Genomic DNA, 21,033 nt, shown 5'->3' on the forward strand with positions numbered 1-21,033 from the left:
AAGTATTAGCCCAAGAGACAGAAAGGGCCACATAAACCAGAGACTTCATCAGCCTGAGACCAGAAGAACTAGATGGTGCCCGGCTACCACCAATGACAGCCCTGACAGGGAACAGAACAGACAGTACCTGATGGAGCAGGAGAAATCTGGGGTACAGAACTCAAATTCTAGTAAAAAGACCAGACTTAATGGTCTGACTGACACTGGAGGAACCCCAGGAAGCATGGACCCTGGACTCTCTTGTCAACTCAGAAGTAAAACGATTCCCAAGGCCAACTCTTCAAAGATTAGACTGGACTGTGGGACATAAAATGATAGTCGTCAAGAGTGTGCTTCTTAGCTCAAGTAGATACATGACACTAAACGGGCAGCTTCTGTCCGGAGGTGAGATGAGAAGGCAGAGAGGGTTAGGATCTGGTAGAATGGACACGGGAAATCAGGGGTAGAAAGGAGGAGTGTGCTGTCACAGTATGGGAAGAGCAATTAGGGTCACATAACAATGTATGTATAAATTTTTGTATGAGAGAGTAACTTGAAATGTAAACTTTCACTTAAACTACAATAAGCAACAAAAAAAAGAAACGGACATGGGTAATTTGGGAAGGGTGAGCAAATCCTCTTTTAGACATACATGGCTCTCTCCCCTATGATGCCAAGTGGTGTGCTCACGGGGGTAGAGTGCACCGGTTCACCTCAAATCTGTTCCTGTTTAGTGTTTACCTTCTACAAATAATAATAGCAGCTGTCAACTGCCTACACTATGTAAGTGTCTGGTGTATACAGCCCAGATAATAGGAATGGATAATAGTCCTCATTGCAGAAATCTTACTGCTGCATGTGATTTTGAAGCAACAGTTCACAAATGTTCATAGCAGCATTATTCATAATAGCCAAATAGTAAAACCATCCAAATGTTCATCACCTGATGAACAGATAAATGAAAGGTAGTCATACAATGAAATATTATTCAGCCATACACAGGGAAAGAAATACTGATACATACTACAACATGGATGAACCTTGAAAACATTATGCCAAGTAAATGAAGCCAGACACAAAAGGCCACGTATTTTATGATTCCACTGATGTGAAATGTCCAGAATAGGCAAATACACAGAGGCAGAAAGTAGATTAGTGGTTGCCAGAGGGTAGGTACAGAGTGGGAATTGGGACAAACTGCTAATAGGTACAGGTTTCTTTTTGGATTAATAGAAATGTTCTGGAATTAGTGGTGATGGTTGCACAACATAATGAATATACTAAAAACCACTAACGTGTATACTTTTAAATGGTGAATTTTATTTTATATGAAGTATATCTCAAAAAAAAAGATACTATAAATAAAACTATACTGGGATACTATTTCTGACCTGTAAGATTGGCAAAAACTAAAAAGCTAGACAATATACTCAGTGACAAGATCTGGGGAAACAGACACTCTCAAACTTTGCTGTGGGAATGTAAATGGTACAACTTCTATGGATGTGAATTCAGCAACATCTAACAAAATTACATGTAGTTTTAGCCTTTAACTAGTAATCCTAGATTAGAAAATACATTTACACAAGGTTATCCATTACAGCATTGTTTGTAATTGCAAAACAGTAGAAACTATCTACATGCCCGAACACAGGAGATTGGTTGAATAAATTATGGTACATATACACACCGTGGAACCCTGGTGGAACAGTGGTTAAGAGCTTGGCTGCTAACCCAAAGGTCAGCAGTTTGAATCCACCAGCCGCTCCTTGGAAGCCCTATGGTGCAGTTCTACTCTGTCCTACAGGGTCGCTTTAGGGTCGTTATGAGTCGGAATCAACTCAATGGCAACATGTTTAGTTTTTTTGGTATACACAATATAGTACTATAGAGTACTGTAAAAAAAGGATGGGAATATGAACTGACATGGAGTGATTTCTAGGATATACTATTAAGTAAAAAAGCAAAATGCAAAAGAGCATACATACTATGCTACCTTTTGTATAAAAGAAGAGGAAATAAAATATAAATACATCTGCTTAGTAGTTTGACTATACTCTCAGTCTAGAAGGAAAAAAAAGAACTGCAAGCAAATCTTGAGCTCTTTTTAGATTTGTTTTTCATAGCAGTATAGGTATCGCAATTCTGAAACTATTTTATATGTATTGTAGGATTGAGCAAATGTGCTGATTTGCTGGGAGCCAAGATTCTCACTGTGGAAGAGGGGAGACAGGAATACAGAAAGGAGAAAGGCAAAGAAAAATGGTATAGGGGTCAGAGGTATTCCTCTGAACTTATTTCTAATATACATATTTACTTATTTCTTAGTTCTCTCCACTGAAAAGCCAAGAAACAAAGAAAGCCCCATGACAACACGCACACTTGCCACTCAGATCTTGATTTCCCACTGAAAGGAACAAGGCCTCCTGGGGAAAATGTCCAATTCCAGGGCTGGAGTAGGGACAATATAAGAAAGTCTAGAACATCTTGTTGTTGCCAGAAAGTACTGAAGTGTCCAAAATAATTAAGATAATGATGGTGGTGGTGGTGGTGGTGATAGGGGCATATAAAAAAAAAAGACACAGGAGTCAGTTTGAAGGTACTTTCATTGGCCAATCTATAACAGCTTGAGCATCAAAACAATTAAGGACAGTGATGAACTGTAAACTACTGAAAGCAACAGATACCAAAAATACTTAGTCCATACTGAGGATAGATTAGATAGTAAGATGAAGAAGGAAGGGCTCTACAGTAGAATGCCAAGTGATCAAATGTTAAAGGGAGTACTGGAGTTGGATGGTTTGCAACCATCACAGTAAAGAATGGTTCAGGCAAGAATCATCAGTGGATGCTAAATCTAGAACAGCAAGTTTGATAAGGACCAGGATATCTGCACAGTGTTCAAGTATCTCCCCAGATTGTTTATTAGTTCCAAGAGAGAAAATGTTATCTATATAGTGGACAATATTTTTGTCTAGGTGATGAAAATGAACATCACTAATAAGGGGTGTCGTGTGCCTCCAAATGTGACACCCTGAGAAGAACGCAACATCCTCATATGGTATTCCACACAGGGATGAAAAATCTGAATCAAATCATGAGGAAACATCAAATAAACGGAAAATGAGGAACATTCTTCAAAAAAGCGAACAAAACAATCTAAACAAAAAACAAAACTACCCTGCATTCTTCAAAACTATGTCACAAAGGACAGAGAAAGACTAATAAACTCTTCCAGATTAAAGAATAAAGAGATATGACAACTAAATACAATATATGATCCTGGACTAAGGAAAAAAATCTATAGACAGCATTATTAGAACAATCTAAAACAATGGACTATATACAATAGATTACAGTATCAATGTTAAATTTCCTGAAATTTGATAACTATACTGTGGATATCTAGGAGAATATTCTGGTTCTTAGAAAATACAAACTAGAGCATAAAAGGGTAAAGGGGCATGATGTATGCAACCTACGCTCAAATAGTTGAGAAAAAAATTGTGTGTGTGTGTGTAAAGAGAGAGAGGGAGGATATGATAAAACAAATGTGGGAAAATGTTTAAAATTAATGATCTAATTAGCGATTAATCCAAGTACTTTTAAAAGTACTATAGATGATTTGCCTAAGAAACCACACATCATTAAAAATCTAAACAGTGATATGGAACCCAATGTTGAGGTGATAGGGAACCCAAGGTTGAGTAAGGACAGTGTTGATGTGTTGTGAGGTTGTTAACCATTGTCATAGGGCAACATGTGTACTGTTTAATTAGGAACTATTTTGTTCTGTAAACCTTCATCTAAAGTGAGAATAGCAGCACAACTGGAAGAGCATAGTCGATGTCACTGAACTGTACATGTAGAAATTTTTGAAATGGCGTATCTTTGGCTATGTATATTTTCACCAAAAAGAAACGGTCGAGAAGGGAGAGGGTTGACACGTCGTGGGGTTGTTAACCAATCTCATAAAACAATATGTGTACTACTGTTTAATGAGAAACTATTTGTTCTGTAAACCTTCACGTGAAGTACATTAAAAAAAAAAAAACCTAAATAATGGAAATACTCTAAAATTTAAAAAAGTTTTGTGAACATCCAGATGTAAGACTCAAAAGATACAGTACAACAGGACTAAGCAGGAGATGGGATAGTGGCTGTAACATCCTTTTTCTCCTTAGCTTTCTATGGACCACTACAAAAGAATTCTCATAAAGGATTCTTGATACACCTCATCTGTGAATCAACAAGGATTTCCCCGGAAATAAACATTCCGCGTGGTTTTTATTACTGATGGTGCCTTTCCCCCCACTGTAAAGGAATTAAGTCCATCTTGCCCATTCTAATTTTTGGTACAAGAAATAACATGTAGTTCTTGTGTACTGAGGTCTTCACTACCATTTATTCATTTTAATGTAAGCAAAATTTTTGATCACCCTAAACAACAAAAATAATTAGTTTATTTTGCAATTGATTTGCAAGATATGTATAAAAACCCATTGACATCGAGTTAATTCCAACCCACAGCAATCCTTTAGGACAGAGTAGAACTGTCCTGTAGGGTTTCCAAGGCTGTAATCTTTACAAAAGCAAAATGCCACAATTATCTCCCATGGAGCTGCTGGGGGGTTCAAACCACCTACCTTTCGGTTAGCAGCTGAGCCCGTAACCACCATGCCACCAGGGCTCCTAAAATATGTATACTTATATTAAATAAAAGGTTCCCTAAAACACATCTTTTAAACTTACCTTTCCTTATACTCCACATAAGGCTGGATTAAGATCTTCTGAGGTTCTTAGCACCAAGTTGATTGCGGTCTCCCTACTCCATCCCCACAATATCCAACACCGTATGTAACACATAATTTCAAATATTCAAAATGAACTAAACTTACATGTATACTGGATAAGTTAGTAAAACAAAATTTGCCATTTTCTTTTGGTGTCCCTTCTTTGAGAGTATCCAAACTACATGGTTAATCTCCCTATACAGTAATCCAGCACTTGTCCCATATTACTGTATACACCAAGAGTTTATGTGCTACTCTTTTGATCTCTGTGGTCTTTTGATCATTGTGACATTAAATGTTATTAATCTGAAAAAGGCCTGGCAAATAATTCCTGGTAAACATTTCTCCACTTACATATTAAATTCAAAAGTTCAGATTATGTGTCTATTTCAAGCCTAATGATGTAACTGATATATTCTACCTTCATTAGAGAGTCCAGAAAATTAAGAGGACTTTTAAAAACAACTGCCATTTTCAAAAGAATAAAATGTGAACACAACTAATTACTCTGCAAACCACTTTACTCTCCAACCCTACAGAGAACTACATGAGGTGTAATTATTTTTAAAGAATAATAAAACCTTGAAATAGTGGTTCTCAACTGTGACTGCACATTAGAATTCTTGGGAGCTTTAAAAATCCAGATGCCCAGACCAAGTCCCAGACTAAAAAATCAGAATCTCTGAGGGATGAGACTCAAGCATTAACATATTTTAAAGTTTCCAAAGTGATTCTAATGTACAGTTCAGGTAGAAAACTACTGTTTTAAAAAAGAATTATCACTAAACATATATATTTAAGTATATGTTGCTTTCAAAAGTAACACCATGAAAAGCTATAAACTTATTGTAGAAGCTCAAAACTTTTTTCTTAAGGCTCTTTTAAAAATTGCTTTTGGTTTACACAACCACTTTGGAAATCAATTTCATGTTTCCTTAAAAAGCTAGAAACAGAAGTACCATACGATCCAGCAATTCTGCTCCTTGGAATATATCCTAGAGAAATAAGAGCCGTCACACAAATAGATATATGCACACCCATGTTCACTGCAGCACTGTTCGCGATAGCAAAAAGATGGAAACAACCTAGGTGCCCATCAACAGACAAATGGATAAACAAATTATGATATATTCACACAATGGAATACCACACAACGATAAAGAACAACAATGAATCCGTGAAACATCTTAGAACATGGAGGAAAATGAAGGGCATTATGCTGAGTGAATTTAGTCAGTCATAAAAGGACAAATACTGTATACAACCACTATTACAAGAACTCAAGAAAAGGTTAAACACAGAAGAACACATTCTTTGATGGTTACAAGGGTAGGGAGGGGGGGGAGGGGTATTCATTAACTAGATAGTAGACAAGAATTATCTTAGATGAAGGGAAGAACACCACACAATACAGGGGAAGTCAGCACAACTGGACTAAACCAAAAGCTAAGAAGTTTCCTGAATACAACCAAGCATTTCGAGGGACAGAGTAGCAGGGACGGGGGTCTGGGGACTATGGTTTCAGCAGACATCTAGGTCAACTGGCATAACAAAGTTTATTAAGAAAACGTTCTGCATCCCATTTTGGTTGGTGGTGGCTGGGTTCTTAAAAGCTAGCAAGCAGCCATCGAAGATGCATCAATTGGTCCCAACCCACCTGGAACAAAGGAGAATGAAGAACACCAAATACAAAAGGAAAATATTAGCCCAAGGGACAGAAACGGCTACATAAACCAGAGACACCATCAACCTGAGACCAGAAGAACTAGATGCTGCCTGGCTACCACCAATGACTGCCCTGACAGGGAACACAACAGAGTCCCTGACAGAGCAGGAGAAAAGTGAGGTGCAGAACTCAAATCCTAGTAATAAGACCAGACTTAATGGTCTGACCGAGACTGGAGGGACCCCGGAAGACATGGCGCCCAGACTCTCTGTTGGCCCAGAGCTGAAACCATTCTCTAGGCCGATTCTTCAGACAAAGATTAGACTGGACTTGAGACATAGTGATACTCATGAGGAGTGTGCTTCTTAGCTCAAGTAGATACATAAGACTAAATGGGCAGCTCCTGTCCAGAGGTGAGATGAGAAGGCAGAGAGGGTCAGGAGCTGGTTGAATGGACACAGGAAATCCGGGGTAGAAAGGAGGAGTGTGCTGTCACAGTACAGGGAGAGCAACTAGAGTAACATAACAATGTGTGTAAAAATTTTTGTATGAGAAACTAACTTGAATTGTAAACTTTCTCTTAAAGCACAATAAAAAAAAAATTTTTTTAATTGCTTTTAGTTTACATCTCGCCAAAAATGGTTTTCTTGTTTAAAATAGAAATTGTTGTTTTTAAAAGTCTTTTTAATTTTCTGGACTCTCTAATGAAGGTAGAGGAGCCCTGGCAGTGCAGCAGTTAAGAGCTACAACTGCTAGCCAAAAGGTTGGCAGTTCAAATCCGCCAGCCTATCCTTGGAAATCCTATGGGGCAGTTCTACTCTGTCCTACAGGGTCATGATGAGTCAGAATCAACTCAGTGGCAACGGGTAATGGGTAATGAAGTTAGAAGCTATCAGTTACATCGTTAGGCTTAAAATAGAGACATCTTGACCATCTACCTTATTAATCATATTTAGCCCCTAATAGAGGTGAAGAGCACAAGTTTTTGAGTCACAAAAACTTAGATACAAATACCAGCTCTACAATCTAATAGTTAGTTCCATGATTGTGGGTATGTAGCTTAACCTCCCCGGGCTTCCATTTCCTCACCTATAAAATGACAGGATTAAAGGAGAAAACATAATGTGCACAACATGGCATCTGGCAAATACAAGGTAATGTATAAATGGCCATACTTATCAAGGTAGACTAGAAGACACAGAGGCAGTGACTGCATGTTATTTAAGGTCATACTTCCATGACCTACCACACAGTAGGCACACAATAATTACTGTTAAGCTCCTTAAGGATTTCTTATCTGTCTTTGTAACTCTAACACCTAGTACAGATTCTGGTACACAGCAAGAAAACTTAATAATGTTCTAAAGAAATGAAACAAAACACATTTCAAATAAGAACCAACCCTCAAGCCTTGCTTTGTAGTAAAGAAGTCAGAATAACCAGCATCCGTAGCCAATAGTCCCACAAACTGCACTGCAGGCCGCTGCTGAATAAACAGTTCTACAGCTCCATCAGTGATACAACTGCCCCCAGAAATATCCAGTGACACAACATTAGGCAGGATATCCTTCTGCTGTAGCAAATGAAAAGCTAGGTCTGATTTGAGTTGCCTGTGATCAGAAATATCAAGGTGAAGCAGATATTTAAGTTCTCTAATGACTGCAAGAACTTGTGGTTTGGTCATGGTCAGGCATTTCAGATAGTGCATTGTGAGAGATTTGAGTTGATCCTTGCAGGTGAGGAGTGCAGAGATGTTGGTGACCAGGGTATTGGATATATCCAAGCTCTCCAGTCTTGGTAGCTGAGAAACATTAGCTAGGTCTTCATTATGAAAACAAACATTGAAAACACTTAAAATGCGAAGACCAGTGAGCTGACTAAAGAACAGTTTTCTTGAATCTCCAGGGATGCTTGTCGAGTCCAACAGCAGACACCGAAGGTTTTGCCGGATCCAGTTATTGCTGCAGAGTCCACTTACGATGTCTGGGACTGTAAGGTCTGCCTGCACTGCAGTAGCATCCAGTTCAATGAGTTTGTGATGGCAGAAGGCTTTTATGAATGCAGCTGTAGAAAGTTTAGCTTTTTGGATATTGGCCAGCTTCAGTTTCATTTGGTTGCCTTGGAAAATGCTCGAAGTTCTATCAGTCAGCTTGCCTATAAAAGAACCAGAACCATCTTATAATGACAACTAGATTTCATGCCTTTCCAGGATGCAATGTGGCCAGTGAACTAGGACAAATGCTACTAATAACAATAATCACTACATTTACTGCTTACTCTGTGCCAGGTATTGTTCTAAACCCTTCACTCAGGTTATCTCATTTAATCTTGACAGTAATCCTGTAAAGGTATATTATTATTCCACCTACATATCGGAGGAAAATGAAGTTTAGAGAAGTTAAGTAACTTGCCCAAGATCAACATATGTAACAGAATCAGGAGTCAAACCCAGATAAATTCAGAGCCGGTACTTTTATCCACAATACCTTTGTTCACAGAAAGAAATAACAAAACAAGATAGGTAAACAGGTACATGATATACAATATACAAATAACACAATTAACTAATGATTACTTATAACTATATTAGTGGATGGTCTTTGACAAGTCACTTAACCTCTCTGAGCCTCATTTTCTTCATCTGTAAAATGAGAATGTTATATAGTAAAACCTGCAAAAGCCAGAACAAGTGTAAGGCAGAAGCCTGTCAGAGAAGAAAAACTCAAATATCTTCCACTAATGGACAGAAACAGATAAATGGTAAGACTGCACCTTGTCAAAGGCAGAAAACCTGCCAAGACAGGGAAAAGACAGTCCCGTCAAGTTCAGGCTCTCACAGATTTCACCGTACTAGATTTCACTTAGCAAACACTTACTAAGCACCTTCTATGCACAAGATCCTGTGTTAAGTGTCAGGCACACATGGTAAATAGATACCTGTGATTACAAAAAGGCTAGGAAGACACTGCCAGGTAAATAAATGATCATAATAGTGAGCTATATGCAATAGCAATAGGTATGAGGTATTGAATTAATATTCTGAAGAGTGAACATCAGTTTGCCAGGGTAAAGGTGAAGGGTGGAAGAACATATCAAAGACATGAAAGCATAAAACAGCAGATTATTTGGAATGATCCTAAGTAGATAAGCACAACAGCGATCACAGTATATAAGGGGAGACATGGATGGAAATGAGAGTGGAGAGGGAGGTAAAAGGCAGACAGGCCCTGGACACAAAGCTAGTCAACTCAGACTTCTACCCTATGGACAATGAGGAACAATTCAAGATTTTTAAGCAGAAAAATGGTCAAAATGATAATTTTAGAAACACCAATTCTGTGACAGTGTAAAGGGGCTAGAATGGTGTTTGATGGGGATGAGATGAGACAAGAGGTTTTAATGATTATTAATGATGAGAAATAAAACTTTCTCCATAGAAACATCAGCAGTGGGGGGAAGCAAACTGTCAGAATAAATTTCTTCATAACTGTGGAAAACAGTCAAAGGTTTACAACAACCAAGCAAATGCTGAATCAAGAAAAGTCAACTTACAAATGCTCCTGGCATTCAAGAAAGTCTCAGTTAAAATACTGGCTAAACACAAGCTTAGCCTTCAACAATGAAGAAGAGCAAACCCCAAGGAAGGAAGAGTTACCACGTTATAATATCCAAATGTTCAGTTTTCAATGAAAACAAAAAAAATCATAAAGCATACAAAGAAACAAGAAAGTACGGCCCATTCAAAGAAACAAAATAACGTGACAGGAACTGTCTTTGAGAAAACCCAGACATTAGAATTAGTAGTCAAAGACATTAAATCAACTGTCTCAAATATGATCAAAAAGCTAAAGGAAACCACAGACAAAAAACTAATAGAAACCAGGAAAACGATGTATGAACAAAACAACTATATCAATAAAGAAAAATTATAAAAGCAACCAAATAGAAATTCTAGAGCTGAAAAGTACAATACCTGAAATGAAAAATTCACTAACGGGGCTCAACAACAGATCTAAGCTGAAAAAAGAAAAAATCAACAAACTTGAAGATAGGACAACTGCTCCAATCAAAGGAGAAGAAAAAAGACTGGAGAAAAATGAACAGAGCCTAACGGACCTGTGGAGCACCATCAAGCAGGCCAGCATACACACTATGGGAGTCCCAAAAGGTGAAGAGAGAGAGCAAAGGGCACAAAGAATAAAGAAATAATGGTTGAAAACTTCCCAAATGTGATGAAAGACATGAATATACACATCCAAGAAACTCAATGAACTCCAAGCAGGATAAACTGAAATAAATCCACACTGAGACACATTACAGTCAAACTGTAGAAAGCCACCCACAAAGAGAGAATCTTGAAAGCAGCAAGACAGAAGTGACTCATAATGTAAAAGGGATCTTCAATAAGATTAAGTGTTGATTTATCCTTAGAAACCACAGAGGCCAGAAGACAGTGGGATGACATTTAAAGTACTGAGAGAAAAGAACAATCAAGCAAGATTTCTGTACCTGGCAAAACTGTCCTTCAAAAATGAGGAGAAAACTAAGACATTCCCAGACAAACAAAAGCTGAAGGAATTGGTACCACAAGACCTGTCCTACAAGAAATGCTAATGAGAATCCTTCACCAAGAAATGAAGTAACACTAGGCAGTAACTCAAAGCCCTGTTAAGAAAAAAATATCCCCAGTAAAGATAATTTAATGGGTAAAAATAAAATGGCCAGTTTTGTGGTATATTTGGATTATAACTCTGTTTGTTATATCCTACATAATTTAAAAGACAAATGCATAAAAAATATGCTATTGTTATTGTTAAATTTGTTATCAGTCACACATTGTATAAAGATGTAATCTGTGATAACAATAACATAAAGGGAGATGTGCAGCAGTATAGGAACAGAATTTTTATATGCTACTGAAGTTAAATTGGTATCAATTCCAAGTAGATCATTATAAACTTAGGGTGTTACATGTAATCAACCACAAAGAAAATACCTAAAAAACATACACAAAAGGAAACAAGAATGGAATCAAATGGTTCACTGCAAAAGTAGGCAGTATTGGAGAAAATAAGGGACAAAAAAAGGTATAACACAAGCAGAAAACAAATAGCAAAATGACAGAAGTCTTTCCTTATCCATAATAACTTTAAATATAGATAGATTAAACTCTCCAATCAAAAGGCAGACATTGGCAGACTGGATAAGAAAGCATCATCCAACTATATGTTGTCTACAAGAGACCCACTTTAGATATAAAGACACAAATAAGCTTAAAGTAAAAGGATGGAAAAAATATTCCATGCAAATAGTAACCAAAAGAGAGCTGGGGTAGCAATATTAATATCAAACAAAACAGACTTTAAGTCAAAAATCTGTTACAAGAGACCCAGCAATCCACTCCTAGGTATATATCTAAAAGACTTGGAAGCAGAGACTCAGACACTTGTATACCAATGTTCACTGCATTATTCACAATATCCAAAAGATGTAAAAAACCCCAAGTGTCTGTCCATCAACAAATGATGTATAAATAAAATGTAGTATATTCATACAATGGAATATTATTCAGCCACAAGGAGAAATGAAGTTACATGTTACAACACAGATGAACCTTGAAAACATTATGCTGAGTGGAATAAGTTAGACGCAAAAGGACAAAGATTGTATGACCCTATTTATATCAAATATCTAGAATAGGAAAATGCATAGAGGCAGAAGTAGGTTAAAGTTACTAAGGGCTGGGGGGACAGTGTTGTAAGGAGTTACTGCTTAGTGGGTAGAGCTTCTGCCTGGGATGATAAAAAAATTTTTGAAAATTTTGAAAACGGTGATCATGATTGTGTAACACTCTGAATGTAATTAATGCCATGGAATTATACATTAAAAATGGTTTTAATGATAAATTTTACATATTTTATGGCAAAAAAAGTTTAAAAAAACAAAAAACCTTTCCCCAAAAATTAAAAAACATTTTTTTTAAAAAAAGGCTTAAGCTGGTGATAGGGAACCCAAGGTTGAGTAAGGATATTGTTGATGTGTTATGAGATTGTTAACCATTGTCACAGGGCAACATCTGTAGTAACTGTTAAATGAGAAACTATTTTGTTCTGTAAGCCTTCATCTTAGTTTAGAATAACAGCACAATTGGAAGAGCATAGTCAATGTCACTGAACTGTGCATGTAGAAATTTTTGAAATGGTGTATCTTTGGCTATGTGTATTTTCACCAAAAAAAAAAGGTTGAGAAGTTAGAGGGTTGATATGTTGTGGGGTTGTTAACCAATGTCATAAAACAACATGTGTACTACTTTTTCATGAGAAACTATTTGTTCTGTAAGCCTTCACCTGAAGTACAATAAAAAAAAAAAAAGAGGCTTAAGGGCCGTATCAACTGATTACAATGTATGAACATCATTTGGATCCTAATCAAACAAAATAGCCTTAAAAAACTGTGAGAAAATCAGGGAAGATGAACTTTGAGGGGATATTTTATGCTATTAAAAAATTAATGTTAAAATTTTAAAGTGTGACAATAGTATTGTGGTTGTAAATTTTTTAAAAGTCCCCAAGTCCCCAGATACACTTACAGTTGAAGTGATAAATATCTAGAATTTGCTTCAATATGTCTGGGGGCAGGGTGGGGAGTGTGTGGAGGTATGGAGGAAACAAGATTGGCCATGAATTGATAATTAACCAATTTCAAAACTCACTACAAAGCAACAGTAACCAAGACAGTGTGGTACTGGCATCAAGGACAGACATCCAGACCAATGGAACGGAAGTGAGAGTCCAGAGATAAACACTCATATCTATGATCAAGTGATTTTCAACAAAAGTGCCAAGACCATTCAATGGGGGAAAGAACAGTCTTTTCAACAAATGGTGCTGGCACAACGAAATAGCCATGTGCAAAACAATAAAGTTAAATCTCCAGCTCAAACCACATACAAAAATTAACTTAAAATGGATCAAGCACCTAAAGGAAAGAGCTAAAACTATAAAGCTCTTAGAAAAAAACACAGGCATAACTCTTCATAACCTTGGATTTGGCAATGGATTATTAGATATAACACCAAAAGCACAAGCAACAAAATTAAAAATAGAAAAATTAGACTTCATCAAAATTAAAAACTTTTCTGTGTCAAAGAACACTATTAAGTGAAAAGATAACCCACAGAATGGGAGGAAATATTTGCAAATCATTTATATGATAAGGGTCTAGTATCCAGAATATATAAAGATCACTGACAACTCAATAATAAAAGACAAATAAATTACTTAAAAAATGGGCAAAGGACTTGAATAGACACTTCTCCAGAGAAAATACACAGTGGCTAATAAGTACATGAAAAGATGCTCAACAGCAGTCATTAAGGAAATGCAAATCAAAACTACATGAGACACTACTTCACACCAACTAGGATGACTAGAATCAAAAAATCATATAAGACAGCTTAACTGCAACCTGTTCAGAGACTCTGAACCAGAACCACCCAGCTAAGTTACTCCTGGATTCCTGACCCTCAGAAACTGCGTGAGATAATAAGAGTTTATTGTCTTAAAAAAAAAAAAAATTCAGATAATAGCAAGTGTTTGTGAGGATGCAGAAAAACTGGAACCCTCATACATTGCTAGTGAGAATATAAAATGGTACAGCCATTTTGGAAAAAAAAAAGTTAAACATAGTTACCATTTGACACAGCAATTCCATTCCCAGGTACCTGCTCAAGGGAAACGAAAACTTATGTCCACACAAAAACTTGTATGTAAATGTTTATGGCAGCATTATCCATAATAGCCGAAAGATGAAAATAACTCTAACGGCCATCCATTGATAAAAGGATCAACAATTATCAGTCACAAAAAGGAATGAAGTACTGAGTCATGCTACAATGTGGACGAACCTTGAAAACAATATGCCACTGAAAGAATCAAGACACAAAAGGCCAAATATTGTATGATTCAATTTTTTTAAAATGTCCAGAATAGGCAAATCCATAGAGACAGAAAGTCAATCAATGGTTGTTTAGGATGGGGAGAGAGGGAAATAGAGGGGTGATAGCTAAAGGATACAGGGTTTGCTTTTGAGGTGATTAAAATGTTCTAAAATTGTAGTGATGGTTGTAAAAATCTGTATATATACTAAAAACCAATACTATATACTTTAAACAGGTGAACTATATGGTATGTGAATTATATTTCAATAACCTATTACCTGCTGCCGTCGAGTCAATTCTGACTCATAGCGACCCTATATTTCAGTAATGCTGTTACCAAAAAAAAAAAAAAGCTTTTTCGTTAACAACAAACTAAAATACAGCAAATTAAATGCACGCCTTTATCTCTGTTCCCTTTGAAACCCCACTAAAATGGATGTAGAGGAAATTATTTTTTATAATTTATTTTTTGTTGTTGTGGAGAATATACACAGCAGAACAAACACCAACAGTTTCTACACGTACAATTCACTGATACTGATTACATTCTTTGAGTTGTGCGGCTCTTCTAACCCTCCTTTTCTGAATTGTTCCTCCGCCATTAAAATAAACTCACTGCCTCCTAAGTTTCCTAGCCAATCTTTAGACTTGCTGTTGTCAATTTGATCCCATATCGATAGCTCTTAAAAGAACACAATACTCAAGGTAGACATTCTTTACTAGGTAAGCTAAACTATTGTTTGGCTTTAAGAAGACTTCAGGGGATATTTCTGGTTTAAGGTTCAAAGACTTTCTCAGGGCAATAGTTTTGGCTATTCCAGAAAGTCTGGATTCCATGAGAATTTGAAATTCTATTATGCATTCTCACCCTTTTGATCCAAGATTCTTCTATAGAATGTTCAGTAATGCTAGCTGGGCACCATCCAGCTCTTCTGATCTCATAGCAAAGGAGGCAGTTGTTCATGAAGGCAATGAGCCACACATTCCATTTCCTCCCTATTTCTAACTCTCCTTTTTCCTCTGTTGCTCCAGACAAATACAGATCAATTTTTGTGCCTTGGATGGCTGGGATGGCTGTTTGCAAGCTTTTAAGACCCCAGGCACTAGGCAACAAACTAGGAGGTAGAACAGAAGCTCTAACCATGTTATTAGGCCAATTAACTGGGATGTCCCATGAAACCATGACTCTAAACCTCCAAACCAGGAACCAAATCCCATGAGGTGTTTGGCTGTACATAAGCAGCCTTAGCAGCTACTCCTTTGGTTTTGGTTTTGTTTTTGTCTTTTTTGTCATTGTTGTAATAAAGGGAATTTTTTAAAGGATCATATCCACAATGAATGTGTAAGGAGTTTACTGAAACAGGATTTTGGACACTAGAAAACAGACGGATGAGTGGTAACTTGACTTAGTTTTCTACTTTCTCACTCTGCTAAGCCAACAGCAGGGAGGGACTAGAAGGAAGACAATTTCCATTAAAGGATCTTAGAAAGACTTTCAGAAACTCAATTCTTCACATATAAAATGGAAATGATTTCCACACTGCCCACAGGGCTGATATGAGTATCAGAAGAGTAACTGTACATAAATGTGCATTTCAAATAGTAAAGTGCTAAGAGTCTACTGTAGAGGAGGCTTAGCATTACCTTCCCAAGTCATCACTCCAAGGAATCGATCAGCCACTTCCTGAGGGAAACTCCAATGTTCTGGAAGGCACAGTGTTCCATCAGGTCTTTTAGAACACAATTTCTCCAGGTTAGCAATTAGGATGTTTAAGCAGAGATTAACCAAAGAGTAGGGAGATGCTTCCTCCTATCAAACAAAACCCAAACAAACTTTGTTAGAAAACATCTGCATATAATTCAACATTAAGTATGGGTCATGTCATACATAAAACCACTTGATGATTATACCTGAAGATACATTCTCCCCACTCTATTAATGATTTACATGTACTGAAACCACCTTAATTCCAACTCTTTACTGAATGGAAAGCTTGATGTCTTGTTCTACCTTAAACAAAATTCTCTAAATCCTTCACTCATTGCCTGTTCTGTTCCAGTCACTGAAAATACAGGAATGAGTAAGATATAGTCCTTTAGGAGCTAACAGTCTAGTGTGGAATACAGAGAAGAAATCTGATGGTTTCAAAACATGAAATTTTTTCAAGCAGAGATTACATGGTCATTCATTCAACAAATATTTATACAGTAATTATTACGTGCCAGAGAATTAGAAGGCTTATTACTCCCCAAAAAGTGTTCATGGCCTGAAAAGGGTGATATAGCCAGCATTCTTAAAAGAATGAGGAACTGAGTAAGAAATGGGACTATAAAAAGTCCTACGGGCCCTTTCTCTTCTAAGATACACAGGTATTTTTGTTCATTCAACAAATATTTAAACAGCATGGCACTATATTAGACATAAAGAGAGGGTGATGAGCCAAATAGAGAGACTGTTGTCTTTCTCAGAGGCTTCAACATGCATATGAATCATCCCAACATTCAAACCTCCTTCTCTATCTGTAATTACCTCTATCCTACCTCAGTGTGATCAGATCCCAGTGTCAGATCCCAGACCTCGGCAGCATCACAAAGGATCCCACGTTCAGCATGAGGCACTCCAACCTGACTCATACGTTAAAGTACCACCACTGCCAACAGTTCATTGACCAGCCACCCTCACCTCTTTTAACTCATTAAATTCCACGGTCCAAAGCATAAATTACTTCTTTGCTATGCAGTAAAGGATTAACTCAGCAGGTGTGGTTATCCAAACCAGGGCTTTGAACTGGTTCAGAACAGTTCAGTAACTGCTGACACAAACGAGGGCAACATATGTGTTGCACAGCAACCAAATCCACTGCCTGTGGGATTTTGACCCAAGTAGGAAACAAACAGTGGTGCCCCACTCAAAGACAGCAGCCTACTGTGCTGCTTTAAATGTGTGTTGCTCTGCACAGTCTGACCAATAATCCAATCTCCCGCGTGGATCCCAAGTTCAGACGTCTGATGCAGAAGACTGGATTACTGGCAGAACTGTGGAAGCGACACACGTTCAAAGTGACATGGTTGGCCAGCATCTTTGAGCGGGGCACCACTGTTTCCCTACTCGGGTCAAAATCCGACAGGCAACAGATTTGGTCACTATGCAATGCATATGCTGCCTTGTTTACATCAGCAATTACTGAACCGTTTCAACATGTTTGAAGTCCTGGTCCAAACCCTGCACTTTCTAAAGAAAGGTTTGTCTCTTGCCCAGCTCCTGGGAGATAACCTCTAAGTGCTTGGGATTATCCTCCCTGATAAAACTGTCTTTGTTTACGCCTTGGCACCTTGGGCCAGGTCAAACAGTTTATGCTAACAATGTGATTTGTGGTGGCAGCCTTGGGTATTAGCTTGATCTCTGGAAGGGAACTAAGGCCAGCCATGCCTAATTGACCAACCTCTGAAATGAAAACCTGGACACCAAGGCGTGGGTGAGCTTCCTTGGTTGGCAATACTTCCAGTTGTCATACATCATTATTGGGAAAATTAAGAGCTATCTGCATGGCTCTACTAAAAGAAGACAATTGTAAGTTTGCACCTGGTCTCTCTTGGACTCTGCCCTTCTCCCACTGCAGATTTTAATCTGTATATGTTCACTGTGAAAAACAGTAACCATAAACATAACAACTTGCTGAGTTCTGTGAGCTCCTCTGTGGGGATATATGCCATTTAAACATGGCTGCACTATTGACAACTGCAGCCCCCACAGGCCTCTATGCTGCACAGCATGTTGAGACTTGTCTCCAACATGTCCAGACTTGTCCGGATGTGTTTTCCCAAACCTATTGTCCCTTTACTGATTGACTTGTTTACCTGAGTTCCTTCTCCCTTGCCCACATTCAAAGCCCATTGTTTTGTTAATGGCCTTATTGATTGCTGTATTGACTATAAAATAAACTCCTGGGACTGAAGTGGGGTCGACTCCTCAGAGTGACCCTCCTGGCCCCACTTCTCGGTAAGAGTTGTGCAGTTGGTTACTGTCTTCGTTGTCTCGACTACCTAGGATTCATAGCCCGAGAGTGGCAAGGCTTTCTGGAGACCTTTCTGAACGCTCTCAATTCAGGCTGGGTTTTACAGCTCAAGGGCGGCGGGGCTTTCCCGAACGCTCCCAAGGGATTTAGGCTTCAGGCCAGGAGCTTTCCTATCAATCTTCTCTTCATTTTTCCGTTTCTTCCTCGCTATGGAAAATTCTCTTTCTCCTGAACAGCGTCAACACAAAACCCAGTTGTTGGGATTGTTAAAGGCCTCTATCTAAGCTTAAGGTGCCAGAAAAAGCTCTTACCCAACTTCTGCTTTTAATTGAATCTGCCTGTCCATGGTATCCCCTACGAGGAAACCTTGATGTAGAAGCATGGGAACGTATTGGTAATATCATTCGTGACATGAACATCCCAGCTTCAGTTCTCATTGCTTGACATCACTGTCGCTTCGCTTTACAGTCCCTACAGACAGTTCCTTCTGCTCCCTCCCCTAGTAAAGAAAATGTTTACAACCCCCCTTTTTCCATGCCTCCCAAGGCTGATTTCTCTCAACATGAGTGTCTTATGGAAAGATGTTTGCGAGAGGGCCGTGAGAAAGAGGGGCTTTCTGCGTATCCTGTCATTCAGGGATCAGGACTGCCCCGTCACGATGGCCTTGATTTTCAAGTTTTTAAAGAACTCCGTAAAAGTATGATAAAAAACGGTTTACAGTCTTCCTTTACAAGGGGATATGTAGAAGCTATAGGACAGAACTATGAGATGATCCCATGGGATTCGGAACCTTTTGATGTGAACAGTTTTAACCCCTGATCAATTTAGTGTACGGAGCCAAGAATATAAAGAACATTGTAACCTTTATGCCATAGACAACCTCAATCATGAGATTCCTATCAGCCTTGATATGCTCCTGGGTAGTGGAAATTATTCTACCCCCACAAGCCCAAAGCCAAATGAATAGACAAACTTTTAGTCAAGCATCAAATGCTGCCACTAAAGCATGGGGTAAGGTCCCTGACTCTAAAACACCTACAGGCTCCTTTGCCACTATCCAACAAACAGCAAACGAGCCTTACATTGATTTTATAAACCGCCTTCAAATGGCAATCTCCCGACAGGCAGACAATCAACAATCGGCTGAGGTTCTTTGTCTCCAGCTTGCTTACGAGAATGCTAATGCTGACTGCCAAGCCTTTCTGACGCCCTTAAAGGCGCAGAATCCTAATTTAGCTGAAACTATTAGAACATGTCAAAATGTTGACACAGAAACTCATAAGGCAGAAGTATTAGCGACAGCTCTCTGTCCATCCACTGCCACCTGTTTTGGGTGCGGTAAGCCTAGACATTTTAAAAAGGACTGTCATAGGTTAAAAAACAAAAAATGCCAAAAACCCACTCCCAAAATTACAATGGACCCTTCCTGATCATAATGATTCTGTACTTACATGTACATCCAGACCATACATTTTTGCTATAACCTCTAACCCTCCAGATATTATTAAAATAAATACCTCTTTCCAATTAACTTTATCCAGTGGCTCTACATGGATTACACCGTGTTTATCTAGACAGAATGTCTCTACTCTTAATATCAGTTCTGTATTTGTTCTCCGCCAAAGAAGCCACCTTTGGCTACCTGTTAACCTTACACGCCCCTGGCAAGATAGTTCCCCTCTTGCTCAGGTTGTTAACACATTACAGAAAATGCGGACTAAAAGATTTTTGGGAATCCTTATTGCTTCTATTATTACAGCCACTGCTATTGCCGCTACGGCTGCTACTTCCGTGGCTCTTTCTCAATCCATTCAAACTGCCCAACAGTTTAACACTTACATACAAAATGTTACTTCTGAAATACAGACTATGGTACATATTGATCAAGAGATCCTCAAGCATCTGGGTGCTTTAGAAGCCTCAGTCCTTTGGCTTAGAGAACGACAAGCAAGCCCTATGGGAACATTCTCAATTAACCTGTGATGCTGAATACACTCGCTTCTGTGTTACTGCCCTTCCATATAATGAGTCCTGGAAGGATGTTAAAAATAATCTTTTGGCTAGCTTCACTTCTCCATTGAAAAGTGATATTCAAAAATTACAATTTCAATTACAAGAACAGCTCTTGAGATTACAATCAGAGTCTAATAAGGCTACACTTAATACACTTAATGATTTTGCCTACTGGCTTAATCCCACACATTGGTTCTCCGGACTCAATCTCCGTGCCTGGATCCTTTTTACTATAAGATGTTTAATAGTTTCATGCCTCTTTACAGTAGTTATCCACTGTCTCTACTCCCTGAGAGCCTCTCATCGCCAACAGAAGTCAGCCTTCCTCGCCTGGACCATTCGCTACCAGTAAACAAGAGACAAGAAAGATGAAGACCTCCTCTTAAGAAGGCCCTTCCTATGCTATTATTTTGATAATCAGTAATTACCTGTATTTTGTTAATCAGTAAGCTCCCGATGAAAATTTGTTATGTGTAAACTCCTCTATATTTTCTGCTTCTCCTAGTTAGACGCTTCTGTATAGATAGATTTCTAAGTTAGATGATTCCTTTCCAATTGATAGTGAATTTGTGTAAATCAATGTTTGTTTGATTGTTAATGAATCTTTGAGCCTTTATAAATCTTTAA

The 21,033-nt window shown here is 38.1% G+C and overlaps 1 protein-coding gene across 1 annotated transcript in view; it reads right to left on the bottom strand.

Annotated features, from left to right (window-relative positions):
* Positions 1 to 21,033, bottom strand: part of ZYG11A (zyg-11 family member A, cell cycle regulator) — an 84,942-nt gene that overhangs the window by 48,387 nt on the left and 15,522 nt on the right. Inside the window, exons 2-3 of the mRNA XM_004372046.1 lie at positions 16,022 to 16,187; positions 7,841 to 8,592 (exon numbers count right to left, since the gene is read on the bottom strand). Of these exons, the coding sequence (XP_004372103.1) occupies positions 7,841 to 8,592; positions 16,022 to 16,187 (918 nt within the window). The remainder of the gene's footprint in view (positions 1 to 7,840; positions 8,593 to 16,021; positions 16,188 to 21,033) is intronic.

This window comes from Trichechus manatus, unplaced genomic scaffold (assembly GCF_000243295.1).
Source record: "Trichechus manatus latirostris isolate Lorelei unplaced genomic scaffold, TriManLat1.0 scaffold00015, whole genome shotgun sequence".
In the NCBI taxonomy this organism is placed as follows: domain Eukaryota; kingdom Metazoa; phylum Chordata; class Mammalia; order Sirenia; family Trichechidae; genus Trichechus; species Trichechus manatus.